General features: G+C 45.0%; 1 protein-coding gene across 1 annotated transcript in view; it reads left to right on the forward strand.

Annotated features, from left to right (window-relative positions):
• Positions 1 to 13,677, forward strand: part of UST (uronyl 2-sulfotransferase) — a 615,337-nt gene extending 601,660 nt beyond the window's left edge. The window contains exon 8 of the mRNA XM_029594058.1: positions 11,847 to 13,677. Within this exon, the coding sequence (XP_029449918.1) occupies positions 11,847 to 12,130 (284 nt within the window). The 3' untranslated portion in view covers positions 12,131 to 13,677. The remainder of the gene's footprint in view (positions 1 to 11,846) is intronic.
• The last annotated feature ends 1,492 nt before the right edge of the window (positions 13,678 to 15,169 follow it).

The following is a 15,169-nucleotide window of genomic DNA, read 5'->3' on the forward strand; positions in this document are numbered from 1 at the left end:
CAGGCTACAAGTGCCTGGCAATTACCCAAACACTGAATAGATCCCATGCTACTGATGCTAGTAATAGCAGTGGCTATTCTCTAAGACAGCTTGATTAATAGCTGTTAATGGACTTCTCCTCCCTGAACTTATCCAAACCTTTTTTAAACCCAGCTACACTAATTGCACTAACCACATCCTCTGGCAACATATTTCAGAGCTTTATTGTGCGTTGAGTGAAAAAGAATTTTCTCTGATTAGTTTTAAATGTGCTATTTGCTAAGTTCATGGAGTGTCCCCTAGTCCTTCTATTATCCGAAAGAATAAATAACCGATTTACATTTACCCGTTCTAGACCTCTCATGATTTTAAACCCCTCTATCATATCCCCCCTCAGCCGTCTCTTCTCCAAGCTGAACAGCCCTAACCTCTTTAGTCTTTCCTCACAGGGGAGCTGTTCCATCCCATTTATCATTTTGGTCGCCCTTCTCTGTACCTTCTCCATCGGAACTATATCTTTTTTGAGATGTACACAGTACTCAAGGTGCGGCCATACAGCAACATTTTATGGTACCAAAAGATTTTTAAATGAAGACATTCTTGCAAAGAGAAATGAATCTGTAAAAGAATCAGTTTAACATCAGCATTTTCCAGTTGCAGTCATAGCATTAAAATGGCACAGCCACAATAGGCATGATTCTAGAGCAAGCAAAACTTTATTGCTGGAGCTTTGTGTGAGCAAATCATGCACCCCACAAGTGCTTGGGCTCATGAGGCAGTTCTTAGCAAGTTTCCAAAGTATAGAAGTTTAACCACAAGAGCCAACAGCCTAACATACTCTACTGCCATATAATCAATAAGAAAGGTTTCTCTGCAGTGAAGGTTTTAATGCAAAAGAAGAGGCACTCATATTTTGAAGGTGCCTTGTGAAAGCCTGAATTAAAACCGATTGTAGCCAGGTTTCTTCAGGTGCATTCAAGGTCTACCATGCTCACACAAACAGTGTAATATCATTACCACTACCAGAAATCTCACTCCACATGAATTGTAGTCATTTTCACTATTTTGTAGCAAATGGCAACAGAACAGAGTCTATATAAATTCAAAATCATTTGCCTCAAACAATATTTTTTTACTCCTCTATTTTTCAGGGCATACTGTTCACTGGAGTATTTTTCACTGAGTTGCAATCTGCATCAAGACCAACAGGGAGGGGGTTCCCTGTTTGTGACAAAAGAATTCACATATTTTCAACCACATTAGTTGGACGCCAGAATTGTTTAGAAGTAGGCCTCCTCTTTTACAAGAGAGGTTTAATGCCCTCACAGGAGCATAGCTACAATGTTATTGTGAGTGCTTTCCAAAATGTATTTACTCACAGTTCTCATGCTAATGAGCGTCCCCCGTCCCCCCCCAAGCACGGATAGGCGGATGCCACTAATAACCGGGTGCCCGATGCACCCATTTGGGTGGTCAGGGCACGGGCCCCGTCCGCCCCCCATGATGGCACTGGCATCGTGCGATCGTGCGCTCCGGAGGGGGGGGGTGCCTTCTTCGATGGGGCTGTACTGCTCATTGACACCGCTCCTCCTGGTTGGACCGGCATTGGGCGCAGTAACATCATAACATACCCCGACACCGAACCACTTGATTGGACCAGAGGAGTGCAGCAATGACGTTGCTGGGTGGGCAGGCTGATGGGGAATTTAAAACCCTCCGGCTTCGTTGTCCGGCCTCTTCCTCCTGGGCCCGATGCAGTGCGATTCAGCGCTGTTCAGGGAACTTAATCCACGTGATCGCATCACATGTTCGAGCACTGCTTGGATTATTTCATTGAAATGGTGAGTCTTGCCAGAGAGTAACAACTTTACCTGCTCTAAATTTAAAAAAAAAATGATTTTTTTCTCTTCTCTGTAATTTTACTCAGCTCGCCAGCCCCTGGCTTTGATTGCTGGCCAGCCAACCCAATTTAATTCTGCTGCCCACTGCTGAGGACCAAGCCTTTGCCCAGTTTTGAATTCGCCCTGTTTGCCTAAGGCCTTCCCCAGGATTTCCCAGATCTCCCTAGCCTTCTCTTTTCTATGCTCAAAAAAGAAAAAGAAAAGGGTGGGAAGTGATTTCCCCACCATTACTACAATTTGGCCATTTCAAAACAGGTTAACGCCTATTCTAAATGGAGGTGCTGCCAACATTTGAAACAGATGTCCCTGAGGTCCAACTCCTTGGCTGTGGCTCAGCAGGCCCCAGCTTAATCCGCTACAGAGGTTTTAGATTCCTCCGTCAATGAGGTGCCCATTGGGCCAGAACCTTTTGGTTCTGATCCTCCCGCTGGCGTTTCTGATCAGAGGGGAGCTGGAAGCCGATGGGGAGGAGGTAGGGCATCTGGGTCACCTCGTGGAGCAAAAGCTGATGCAAAAAGGTCTGGAAAAAGGTAGGGAAGTGGGCAGTAAACTTCCAAAAGAGAAACAGAATTCGGCTGATTCAACTGAGTGAGGGGGCCAAGGAGGAAAAGCGTGAGGGAGATGCAACGGCAATTCTGGTGTGCTTAATACCGAGATGCCACAGCTCCCAGCTGACATGACCAAGGATGAAGTGGTGCTCCTGCCCGAAATTGTTCCGCTATTCAATCCTACCCCAGGTGCATAAAAAGGTGCACAAACCTCTGCCAGCTGCGAGGAACATGTCCTGGCACCTTCTTGCGAGCCTAGCGTTAAGAGTACATGCAGCCCAAGAGAAGAACTGTGGTTCAGATCCCCATTTTGGCCGGCTTTCTGTTCATGTTCTGAACGTTCTCATGGAAGTCCTAGCTCACTGTATAGACTCTACCAGAAGCCAAATGACAGCGGTTATTCCTCAAGAGATGCGTATGGTTTTAGGCATTACTGGAAGGCTAGTGCTTCCAACTTTGATTCCCGGTCCACGTGGGAAAAAATGCCTCATTATTCCCCATCAGTATTCAAATCTCCTCGTCACCACTACTGGGAGTACTCACCGTATCTCAATAGTGGTAGGGACTTTGGAGAGAGCAGTTACTACTCTCCATAGTACCTGAAGTGCAGGCACAGTGGCCACGGGGATGCCTTTTCAGCAGCACCAAGTAACCCACATCGAGCCGTGTGGGAATAAACACACAATCGGCATTGGTATACATCATCTGCGTGCTCAGTCAAGCCCCATCTCAATGACGCTGGCAACAGACCCCAAGCACTGGCACCAAGAATAGGGACTCCCATACCAGTACCGGTAAGTCTCCTTCTCAGAGTGTTGATAAGGGAGTGAAGGAAAAGGTAAGTGCAAGCTTGCAAGCCACAGGCAGTCTTTGTCTTCCTCACGCAGCTGGTCATCTGGGTCTTCTTCCTCCTCTTCCAAAAGTTTGTGTGCCTCCTCTTTGGCAAGCAGATTAGACCGCCCTCAGAGCTGTCTGGAGCGCTGCATGAACCATGGGAATCAGTGACCAAGGCCCTCAGACATTGCATCAGATACAGGCATTATATTGATTTATTCCGGTTGCTAGAGGGGCATAGGAAGTGGGGCCAGACTAAATGGGAAAGAAAGAGGGGATTGGTTGCATCTAAGCCTACACAGAGAGAGATTATTAACTGGGTGCGCGCATTCACACGAATGGCCTCTGTTATTGTTGGAGCAAAGACTGTTTCCGTTTAGCCCTTGTTTACGTACATGGACACTATCTTGGGTGCTTATAAAGAACATAGTGGGGTTGCATGGCTTAATTATGAGGAGGCCTTTTGCGAGAGGATGGCCAGTAAATCTGCTATGTCTTGGGGAAGGTAGGATGTCACCCTTTGGCTCACAAAAATGACCTCGCAGGCATTTGATTCCAAAGCAAACTCATGGTTCTTTCGCAATGAACAGGTGCATGGAGGGCCCAAGGCACACATGTCCCAAGCAATGTTTGCTGGAGATACAACCGAGGAGCGTGCTCAGCTGCCAATTGCAGATATAAGCATGTCTGTAATCTGTATGCAGCACCTCACCCAGGTAACAAATGTTCACGAAAGGATAAGTAAGGGGTGTGGCCAGGTTAACACCCCACCCCCGGTAAATTGGCAGGCGAAGTTTCCCTGATTAGAGTGTTACCCTGATGGGGAGGGGGTGAAAAATGTACTGAGTGATTTCGAAGATGGTTTGTTATCCCGCACTCGGGTCAGCTGCAATCCATTGGTCAATACCCCTTCGTTACGCAAGCTGGCCAACATCGTCAGGGAAAAACTCAAAAAGGAGGCTCAGCTGGGGTGGATTGCAGGCCCTTTTGCTGAGCCCCTACTGGAGCATCTCGTTTTGAACCCACTAGCAGTCGTCCCAAAAAAGGAGCCTGGAAAATAAAGGCTCATACATAACCTTTCTCACCCAATTGGATCTTCCATTAATGACCATATTCCCTCTGAATACTGCTTGATACAAGTATGTGTTCTTCGATAGTGCTGTGGCCATGGTGCTCTCATGGCAAAAGAGGACAGAGTCCATTTTTCACCATCTGGGCAATTTTCCACTTCTTGGATTTCATTCTGAGGAGGCTTTGTATTATGACAAATGTCTGCCATTGAGATAGACTATTTTGTGCACCTACTTTGAAACATTTAGTACCTTCCTACATTGGACAACAGAGGAGGCATCTGGATTAGGATCACTAGTTCATTATTTAGATGATTTCCTGTTCATAGGAAGGGGGAGTACATCTGAATGCGTTAAGTTGTTTGATGCTTTTCACGAGTTGACACACAAGTTTGGCATCCCTTTGACAGAGGACAAGTCTCAAGGTCCGACAACCATTCTTACTTTCTTGGGGATCGAGCTTGATTCCATGCAAATGGAATCCAGACTTCTAACCGACAAGCTAGCGAAACTGACCAATTTGGTATCAATCACCATGTGCAGCAGAAAAGTCACGCTGAAACACAAGATCCTTCGAAGGTAGCCTGGCCTTTGCTGTGTGAGTTATTCTTATGGGCAGGAAATTCTTGCACCGTTTAATTTGGTCCACTGTCAGTTTGATTTGGATCATCACTACTTGCACATAAGCAGGCCACTTAGAGAAGAGTTAGCATTGTGGTTGAAGTTTCTCAAAGACTAATGGTGTCTCAGCGTGGCTTCCCAGGCCGGTCAGCAGCGACGACCTCCAGCTATACTCTGACATTTCAGGAGTCTATTCTGGGGTATCTTGGTGCTCAGTGGACGGCCTAACTAAGAACATCATATTTCTCAAGCTTTTTCCCTTTGTTGTTGTCGTGCACATCTGGGGCGAGGCGCTCAGTTGTCAGCAGGTGGTACTATGGTGTGACAACGCAGCAGTAATCCAATCAATAAATAAGCAGACTTCTAAGTGCCTCCTGGTGTCAGAGTTGCTGAGGGAGTTTGTTTTATGCTGCTTGCGTATGAACATTTTGGGGTGGGCGAAGCATGTTGCTGGTATGTGCAATGAGATAGCGGATTCTCTCTCTCCATGCAAGTGGTCCCTGTTTAGGAACCTGCCACCGCAAGCAGAATTGGTCACCAGAGAGATCCCAGAACAGCCTTGGTGCTTCAGAACTGGACAGAGTATGAGATGCTGCGAAGATCACTCGCTCCATCCACATGGAATGCCTATATCTGCAACTACAACAAAGTGAAGGCGTTCCTTGTTGCGAACAGCTGGTCTGGGCACTGGGTGCCAGAGGATCTCTTGATTAGCTATGTAGTACATGCTAAACAGCAGGGATTGTCCAGGAACATGGTTCATTCACACCTAGCAGCCCTAGCAGTCTTCATGAAGCTGGAAATAGGCCGCGCAGAACAGTATTTCACTGTAAAAAATGCTGGGCTGGGCCAGGGAGACTGTGCCATGACATGACACTCTGAGACCACTGACCAATGACCTTCTGTTGCTGCTTTAGCGCGTTCTGCCCTTAGTAGCAGCTGACAAGTTCGAGACCACATTTTTCCAGATGGCCTTCACACTAGCATTCTTTGGAGCCTTATGCGTTAGCAAATTTATGGCACCAACGTGGAACACATCGCAACTACGGGACATTGCAGGAGGACATCAGCATCTTGAATGACAGTCTAAGACTGATCAGGGGGCATGTGGTCAGGTTATCACATCGACAGCGGTTAGTGACATGTCCGGTCATGTCCGTGACTCTATACTTAACCTTATGTCCATAAGGGATCTGTTTGTTCTTGCTTCATTGGGATAAATCCCCATTAAGCAGGTACCAATTTTCGGCAGTCTTCAAGAAGACTTTGGTGAAAGCCAGGCTGCAGAGTGAATGTTTGGCACTCATTGCGCATCAGAGCCGCTTCCTGTGCTATCACTGCCAGCCTCCCACAGGCTATCATACAGCAGATGGGACAATGGAGGTCCAAAGCTTTTGCATCATACATTAGGCATGATGATGATTCCCCTGCGCTGGCGCCAGGTAGGGTACTTACCAAAACTTGTTTTCTCTCACTTGCAACTGCCGTCTATCAACCACTCATTCATCACTCATGCCCTTAAAAGAGCCACGAGTAGGATATTTGGGCATGATCTCGGGTTATCAGGAAAAGGCTGGACCATCAAGTGGTTGGGTCAAGGAGGCATGTGTTGGCATCAACTTTGGCCCCTGTTGCAGTCAGGAGCAGCAGGACCTGCACTGTCAAATCTCCTTATCATCCACCTTGAAGGCAATGATTTGGGAAGCAGCGCAGGCAGCAGACGAAAAGAGTAGTCAGGCAGGCAGAGGTCAGTTCCACGCAAAAGACGAAGAGAGTACATAAGAGCATGCCATACTGGGTCAGACTAAGGGTCCATCAAGCCCAGCATCCTGTTTTCAACAGAACATAAGAACATGCCATACTGGTCAGACCAAGGGTCCATCAAGCCCAGCATCCTATCTCCAACAGTGGCCAATCCAGGCCATAAGAACCTGGCAAGTACCCAAAAACTAAATCTATTCCATGTTACCGTTGCTAATGACAGTGGCTGTTCTCTAAGTGAACTTAATAGCAGGTAATGGACTTCTCCTCCAAGAACAGTGGCCAATGCAGGCCATAAGAATCTGGCAAGTACCCAAAAACTAAGTCTATTTCATGTTACCGTTGCTAGTAATAGCAGTGGCTATTTTCTAAGTCAACTTAATTAATATCAGGTAATGGACTTCTCCAAGAACTCATCCAGTCCTTTTTTAAACACAGCTATACTAACTGCACTAACCACATCTTCTGGCAACAAATTCCAGAGTTTAATTGTGCGTTGAGTGAAAAAGAACTTTCTCCAATTAGTTTTAAATGTGCCACATGTTAACTTCATGGAGTGCCCCCTAGTCTTTCTATTATCTGAAAGACTAAATAACCGATTCACATCTACCCGTTCTAGACCTCTCATGATTTTAAACACCTCTATCATATCCCCCCCTCATCCATCTCTTCTCCAAGCTGAAAAGTCCTAACCTCTTTAGTCTTTCCTCATAGGGGAGCTGTTCCATTCCCCTTATCATTTTGGTTGCCCTTCTCTGTACCTTCTCCATCGCAATTATATCTTTTTTTAGATGCGGCGACCAGAATTGTACATAGTATTCAAGGTGGGGTCTCACCATGGAGCGATAAAGAGGCATTATGACATTTTCCGTTTTATTCACCATTCCCTTCCTAATAATTCCCAACATTCTGTTTACTTTTTTGACTGCTGCAGCACACTGAACCAACGATTTCAATGTGTTATCCAGTATGATGCCTAGATCTCTTTCTTGGGTGGTAGCATCAAATATGGAACCTAACATTGTGTAACTATAGTATGGGTTATTTTTCCCTATATGCATCACCTTGCCCTGATCCATATTAAATTTTATCTGCCATTTCAATGCCCAATTTTCCAGTCTCACAAGGTCTTCCTGCAATTTATCTCAATTTATCCAAGGTGAAGTTCTTAACGTGCCGCAGTATATAAAAAAAAAATTCTCTAAATAAATAAATAAATCTGCTTGTGATTTAACTACTCTGAACAATTTTGTATCATCTGCAAATCTGATTACCTCACTCGTTGTATTTCTTTTCAGATCATTTATAAATATATTGAAAAGTACAAGTCCCAATACAGATCCCTGAGGCCCTCCACTGCCCACTCCCTTCCACTGAGAAAATTGTCCATTTAATCCTACTCTCTGTTTCCTGTCTTTTAGCCAGTTTGCAATCCATGAAAGGACATCGCCTCCTATCCCATGACTTTTTACTTTTCCTAGAAGCCTCTCATGAGGAACTTTATCAAACGCCTTCTGAAAATCCAAGTACACTACATCTACCAGTTCACCTTTATCCACATGTTTATTAACTCCTTCAAAAAAGTGAAGCAGATTTGTGAGGCAAGACTTGCCTTGGGTAAAGCCAAGCTGACTTTGTTCCATTAAACCATGTCTTTCTATATATTCTGTGATTTTGATGCTTAGAACACTTTCCACTATTTTTCCTGGCACTGAAGTCAGGCTAGCTGGTCTGTAGTTTCCCGGATCACCCCTGGAGCCCTTTTTAAATTTTGGGGTTACATTAGCAGGCAGGCAGAGGTCAGTACCAGAGATCAGTCCAAGAAGGTACTACCTGAGTAAGGATACAGGAAAGAACACACAGAGACGCTGGAACAAGGAGACCCTGGAACAAAGAAACACCGGAACACGGAGTAGGCAAACTAACACACCAAGATGTCAACCCAATTGCCAAGGCGAGATCCTGAGGGACAGGGCCTCGCTTTTATACTAAAGTTAGGTGACGTCATCGGGCTGCACCACAGAGCTGGTTCCCGCCCTTGGCCCTTTAAAGGGCCGGGTGGTTTGCGCGCACGTGCGCCTAGGGGTGGGGCCAGCACTGGAGAGGATGCCGCACCCCGGCGTGGAACTAGGTCCGATGTGGAGGGTCTAGGAGACGCCATCGCAGAACTTCGTGGACGGGCGGTGCTGGCAGTGGGAGCGGACGGCCCGGGACCCGCTAGTGCAGGAGCAAGGTGAGCAGGCCCGGGCGCAGGCCTAGCGCGGACGGGACGCGCAACAGGATGTGCTTTTTGTTTGATACAGAATATATGTCCATGACATTTCCTACTTTGTTTTGTTTTAGAAATGAAAAAAATAAACCAAATATTTTTGATCTTGTTTCTTTATCACTCCCTCCCCCTCGAGCGAATGAAATGTGCCACCATTTTAAAAATTACAATCTTCCTCATTAAAAAATGAGCCGAGGCTGGAGCCATTTTGAAGTATGACAGCGGCACTGGGGATTGCTTCTGTCTCTCTTTGGATCACAGACTTTGCCAATAAGCTGTGAGAGGAGGGGGGGGAGGAGATTGGGAGGGGGGGGAGGTTAGAGAGAAAATACAGGGAGTCTTTCTTTGTCAGGTAATGTAGGTGTTGGTTTTAGTGGCAAATAATGCATGCTAAAATAGTTTAGTGCATACTATTGTAAAATAGCAAGCACTGAAAACAAAATTAAACAGAAAAAATAGCTGAAATAAACTTCCTCTGCCCCTGCACCTACAAAATGAAATGAAAAATATACCCTGGGCACACACTGACAGAATACACAACAAATTTGTTTTCTTTTGAGTTACTTAGTTTAAAAGGTGCTCAGAATTTCTCAGATTTTGGAAACTTCAGATTCTGAGCCATCTGCAACTGCAACTTTGTTAGTTCAGTTGGCACTGGACTCAGATGGAGAATTTCTTTAAGAATCATGATGTTTTGTTTAGAGGGTGTAAGATTTGGATGCTTCCTGATGTTGCTCATTGAACACAAAAAAAGAGTGTAATGTTGTGCTGACTGCAGACGCTACGCCACAGCCCGCCTGCACTCATCCTGGGATGCCACCAACATTTGCTCCAGAACACCACCAACACCGCTATGCTGCCCCAGCCTCCCCAGGCACATGCGCATGCATCCCGTGGCCTCTTAAAGGCCCCACGGTGGGAAAGCCAGTGTGGCGCCTCCAGATGACATCACAGGCACCTGATATTTAAATCCTGGCTCAGCACTTCTCTGGCACCTCAGCAACAACAGGTTTTCTGCCTTGCCATGCAGTGTTTGCTGCTATTTGTCTTGCTTGCTGTGCCTTGTCCAGCTTGCTCAGTCTCGTTCTTCCATCCTTGCCTCGCTTCTGCCCTGTCCTTGCCGTGCTCCTGCTTCTCTTTGCTCCATTCTGCCCTGGACTGATCTCCGTGCCCTGACCATAGCCTGGACTTTGACTGTTCCTGCCTCCTGCCAGCCCTGACCATAGGCTGGTTCTTGATCGATCGTGCCTGCCTGCAACCTGCCCTGACCTTTGCCTGCCTCTTGATTTCGCCTATGTCCTGCCAGCCCTCAAACCCAAGGGCTCAAGCTGCGGAGAACAGGGTTGGTATAGGTGAGGCTCATCCTTGTCCTTGCCTATGTATGTTCTTCTACTGTCAGTTAGGGCCTAACAGGTTTGCCTGTGAGGCTGCGTCAACCATTCTACAGCTTAAGGGGCTCATACCCCATGACAAAGAAGAGGCAGTTTCTGATATTTAGGCCTAAGCTGTTACAGATGGGTGCTACTTTTGTACTGTAATATCCATTTAAATGTTTTATTAGATTTCCAGGTGCTATGTTTTCTTTGATCCATCTCAACAGTCTGATTTCTTGTCTGGGAAGATTGTTGTAGGTACACCTCCTAATCATATTTCCCTAATATAAGGAACAATCTTGTAATAGCCATTAAGACCTCTAATAAGGTAGATATCACAATTACTAAAATTTTCTTAAATTTGTTTCTCATTATTTTGCTTCCTTTATAACTCCTCCGTCATGATGGTGGTCTAATTTTCAAATCTAAGGAATTTTGGTTGTTTAGATTTGTTCTTAATTGTATTGCCTGCTATTTTGAAATAACGCCTTTGACTGTCAAAGCGTGTCTATAAATCTTTTGATTGATCAAACATATGAATTGCAAAAAATTGATCAGATGCAGGACTCATTTCAGAATAGAGAATACTGAAATAGTTGATGATTCATGCATTTATCCTAGCCATTTGCGCATTTAGGGGGATCATTTTATAAAATCGTGTATAAATTAGCTGACAAATATGGGGTCGATTGTAAGACCCGCACGCGTGTATATGGACGCAGATACTTTATAACATACATGCATTAAGGAGCGGACTGGAAGGGAACTTCCCTATACTCCTATCTAACCTTCCTACCCTTTCCCCTCGCCTTCCCGACCCCTATGCCCTTCCTAGCTACTCATGGATTTTTGTTCGATTACTTACTGCTCCTCGGGATCAGAAGTAATCTCCGCATGCAGGACAGCGGCTAATGGCGCTGTCCCCACCCTGCCCCCAACCCACCCCTTTTACAGGGCTTAGCATTTCTGCGCGTAGTGAGGGTTACACGCGTGGCAAGGCTCGTTCTAAAATGTGCGCGGCGCGCGCAAGGCCCGGCCAAGCATGTAACCCCTATAAATCCGCTTTGAAAATTATCCTTCCAAATCTACCTGTATGCACTTACACCTGCTAAAAAAATGTGCAGAATTTTTCAGGAACATTTACACGCGTTCATTTAAAACCCGAAGTATGTGCATAAGTCCAAATCCCTCTCCAGCACTGCCCCCCTGGTAAACTTACATGGGAATGTGATGTACGGACAATTTAGTAAAAGGCCTTTTCTGCACATGAAACACTGTTTTACCCACACAAGGCCCTTTGAAAATACTTTTGTGCTGTTTTGTTGAGTCTATCTTTTCATTCATGCTTGTTTTGAATTTAGAAATTTCCCTAACTTACCGAATGGCATATTGAGGGCCTGGACATTTGCACGGGCTCAGCCAGTTGCTTTAGTGTTCATTTTGCTCGCTGTTGAAAGTAAGGGGCTTTGACAATTATTTGTTGGTTTCAGAACACAGGAAGCTTGGAAACTTGACTGCGACAGTGAAGAAGGCAGTCCCGTCCCCAGATGCCATCCAGGTGCTCTACCAGCGTATGAAATACGAATATGAGTTCTACTATTACATCAAGGAGCAATTCCACCTGCTGAAGCGCAAGTTCGGGTTAAAGTCCAGTGTCAAGCCACTTCCAAGGCCAGAGTTCTTGATCCCTACTCCCTTAGAAACAGAAGAACCAATTGAGGACAGCAAAGAGCAAAATGATGAAAAGTGGCTAGAGGATATCTATAAAAGGTGATTGCGGGCACTACATTCTGATAAGCTTTTCTCCCTTTTTTCTTAAGTACTTTTTTTTTCCTCTAATTAAAAAAAAGTCCTTAAGTGACTTGTTAATGCAGCGTAGCATTAAGAAATGTTCCCACATGTTGGGGTGATTGGGAAATACCCGGTTTTGCGGGTTTTATTTGACTTTTTGTATGGCTCTGAATTTAGCCTTTCTAGAATTGGACAGACTTCAGTGGGACAGTTCAGAGAGAAAAGAAAGCATGCTGTATTTAGGATTCTTACATTTGTCCTAGGATGGAATATTTTCTACATACACATATCTGTACAGAAGCAAATATGCAGCTCGCAAAATCAAGCCTGAACTGATTGAGTGGACAAGACACAACGTAATGTCATGCATAATCCTGTCCTGATCCTGTACTGAATGCTGAAGACATTTTTAGATTCTAATTACAGAACACTCACAACAATGTGAGAGCAAACAAAAATGTTTATGTATTCTAAAACACTACAGGAAATATATCTCATGAGCATCCTTAGCTATGTTGACATTCCTTTGTTTGATACAAGTGCACTAATATGATGATATTACAAAGAGGAAGCAGTAGCATAAATATAGTAATCCAGGGTCAACCCTTGACAAGCTGATCCAGTCCTGGTTTTGTCAATTGTATCTATGGATTTGTAGTACTGTTTTGTGAAGATATTATCTGTATAATGGAGCAAAGCCAAGACTTGCTTGACCCATTGCAGTTGACTTTGATCAGAATAAGTAAAACTTCCTAAAGAGCTGCCAACTTGTGAAGAAATGACAATAAAGGCCGAGATCAATAAGGATTACAGCATGGGTAGGCAACTCTGGTCCTGAAATGCCACAAACAGGTCTTATTATCAGGACATCCACTATGAATATGCATAAAAACATAGAAATGATGGCAGAAAAGGACCAAACAGTCCATTCAGTATGCCCAGCAAGCTCGTGGTAACATCAAAAGTATCAGGCTTATTGGTCAAAGGCATCAACAGCCACATCAACAAGTTACCCCAACTCCTATTTGTTTCCCAGACCCAAAAATCCAGTGTCCTAGTTGGCTGCTTTCTGAGTCTGATTCCCCCTACCCCCTATTTTTCCCCTACTGTTAAATCTAACAGCAATATTAGAGCTGCACCAACAGCATGAAGGCCTACCGGCCAAGGGTAGCAACCACTTCACAGCAAGTGACCCCCATGTACTTCCCTCTTCATTTCCATTCTTTAGTCCCTAGGAATACACAGTGTTTATCCCATGCCCTTTTGAAATCTTTCACTGTTTTTGTCTTCACCACCTCTTCTGGAAGGGCATTCCAGGCATCCACCACCCTCTCTATGAAGAAATATTTCCTGATGTTGGTTCTGAGTCTCCCTCCCGGGAGGTTCATTTTGTGACACCTAGTTCAACTAATTTCTTTCCAGTGGAGAAGGTTTGTTGAGTGTGCATCATTTAGACCTTTCAGGTATCTGAAGGTCTGTATCATATCTCCTCTGTACCTCCTCTCCTCCAGGGTATACATATTTAGGTCCTTCAGCCTCTCCTCATAAGTCATTTGATGGAGACACCCCACAATTTTTGTTGCCCTTCTCTGGAACACTCCATCCTGTCTCTGTCCCTTTTGAGATATGGTCTTCAAATTGAACACAATACTCCAGGTGAGGCCTCACCAATGACTTGTACAAGGGCAATATCATCTCCTTTTTCTTACTGGTTAATCCTCTCTCTCTATGCAGCCCAGCATTCTTCTCGCTTTAGCTATCACCTTGTTACATTTCTTTGCCATCTTCAGATCATTAGACACTTTCGCTCCAAGGTCCCTCTCTTGCTCCTTGCACAACAGCCCTTCATCCACCATCACATATAATTCATTTGGATTACCACACCCCAGATGCATAACTCTGCACTTCTTGGCATTGAATCCCAGGGCAATGTCTTTGACCACTGTTCCAGCTTCCTTAAATCACTTCTCATTCTCTCTATTCTTTCCGGTGTGTCCACTCTGTTGCAGATCTTAGTATCATCTGCAAATAGACAAACTTTACCTTCTATCCCTTCCGCAATGTTACTCACAAAGATATTGAACAGAACCAGTCCCAACATCGATCCTTGTGGCACTCCACTTGACACCATTCTGTCTTCAGAGTAGGTTCCATTTACCATCACATGCTGCCTTCTATCCGTCAACCAGTTTTTAATCCACTCCAACACCTTTGCGCTTACTCCCAAGCTTCTCATTTTATTCACAAGCCTCCTGTGCGGGACTGTATCAAAAGCTTTGTTGATATCCAAATAGATCACATAAAGTGCTCTTCCTTGATCTAATTCTTTAGTCACCCAATCAAAAAAATCAATCAGATTTGTCTGCCAGGATCTTTCCCTGGTGAATCCATGCTGCCTCGGGTTGAGCAACCCACTGGATTGTAGATAGTTCACTATCCTTTCCTTCAGCAGAGTCTCCATTAATTTTCCCACCACTGAGATGAGGCTAACCGGCCTGTAGTTTCCAGCCTCCTCTCTTCTCCCACTCTTGTGAAGTGGGATGACCACCGCTCTTCTGCAATCTTGCGGCACCATTCCCATTTCCAGGGATCTATTGAACAGGTCTTGCAGCGGACTCGCTAGCACATCTTTGAACTTCCTCAGTATCCTGGGATAAATCTCATCAGGCCCCCATGGCTTTGCCCACTTTCAGATTTCCTAGCTGTCCCCATACATTCTCTTCTGAAAACGGAGTTTCGTCTACTCCACTCCCCTCCAATGTTAAGTAGTGACGGTACCTCTCCAGGGTATTGAACAGATAACTGAAGCAATTATGTAATATTTTGACCTTTTCTTTGTCTCTCTCCACAGATTGATCCCTGTCATAGTTGCATGCACTGCCTCCATCATATGTAGATATTTATCTCATGCATATTCATTGTGAATATCCTTAAAATCAGACAAAACCAGGGTACCCCTGGACTACAGCATTGCAACGAGAAGGGAAAATAGATAGACCAGATGAGCTATGCGGCCTTTATC

Source organism: Rhinatrema bivittatum, chromosome 3, assembly GCF_901001135.1.
Source record: "Rhinatrema bivittatum chromosome 3, aRhiBiv1.1, whole genome shotgun sequence".
Classification (NCBI taxonomy): Eukaryota; Metazoa; Chordata; class Amphibia; order Gymnophiona; family Rhinatrematidae; genus Rhinatrema; species Rhinatrema bivittatum.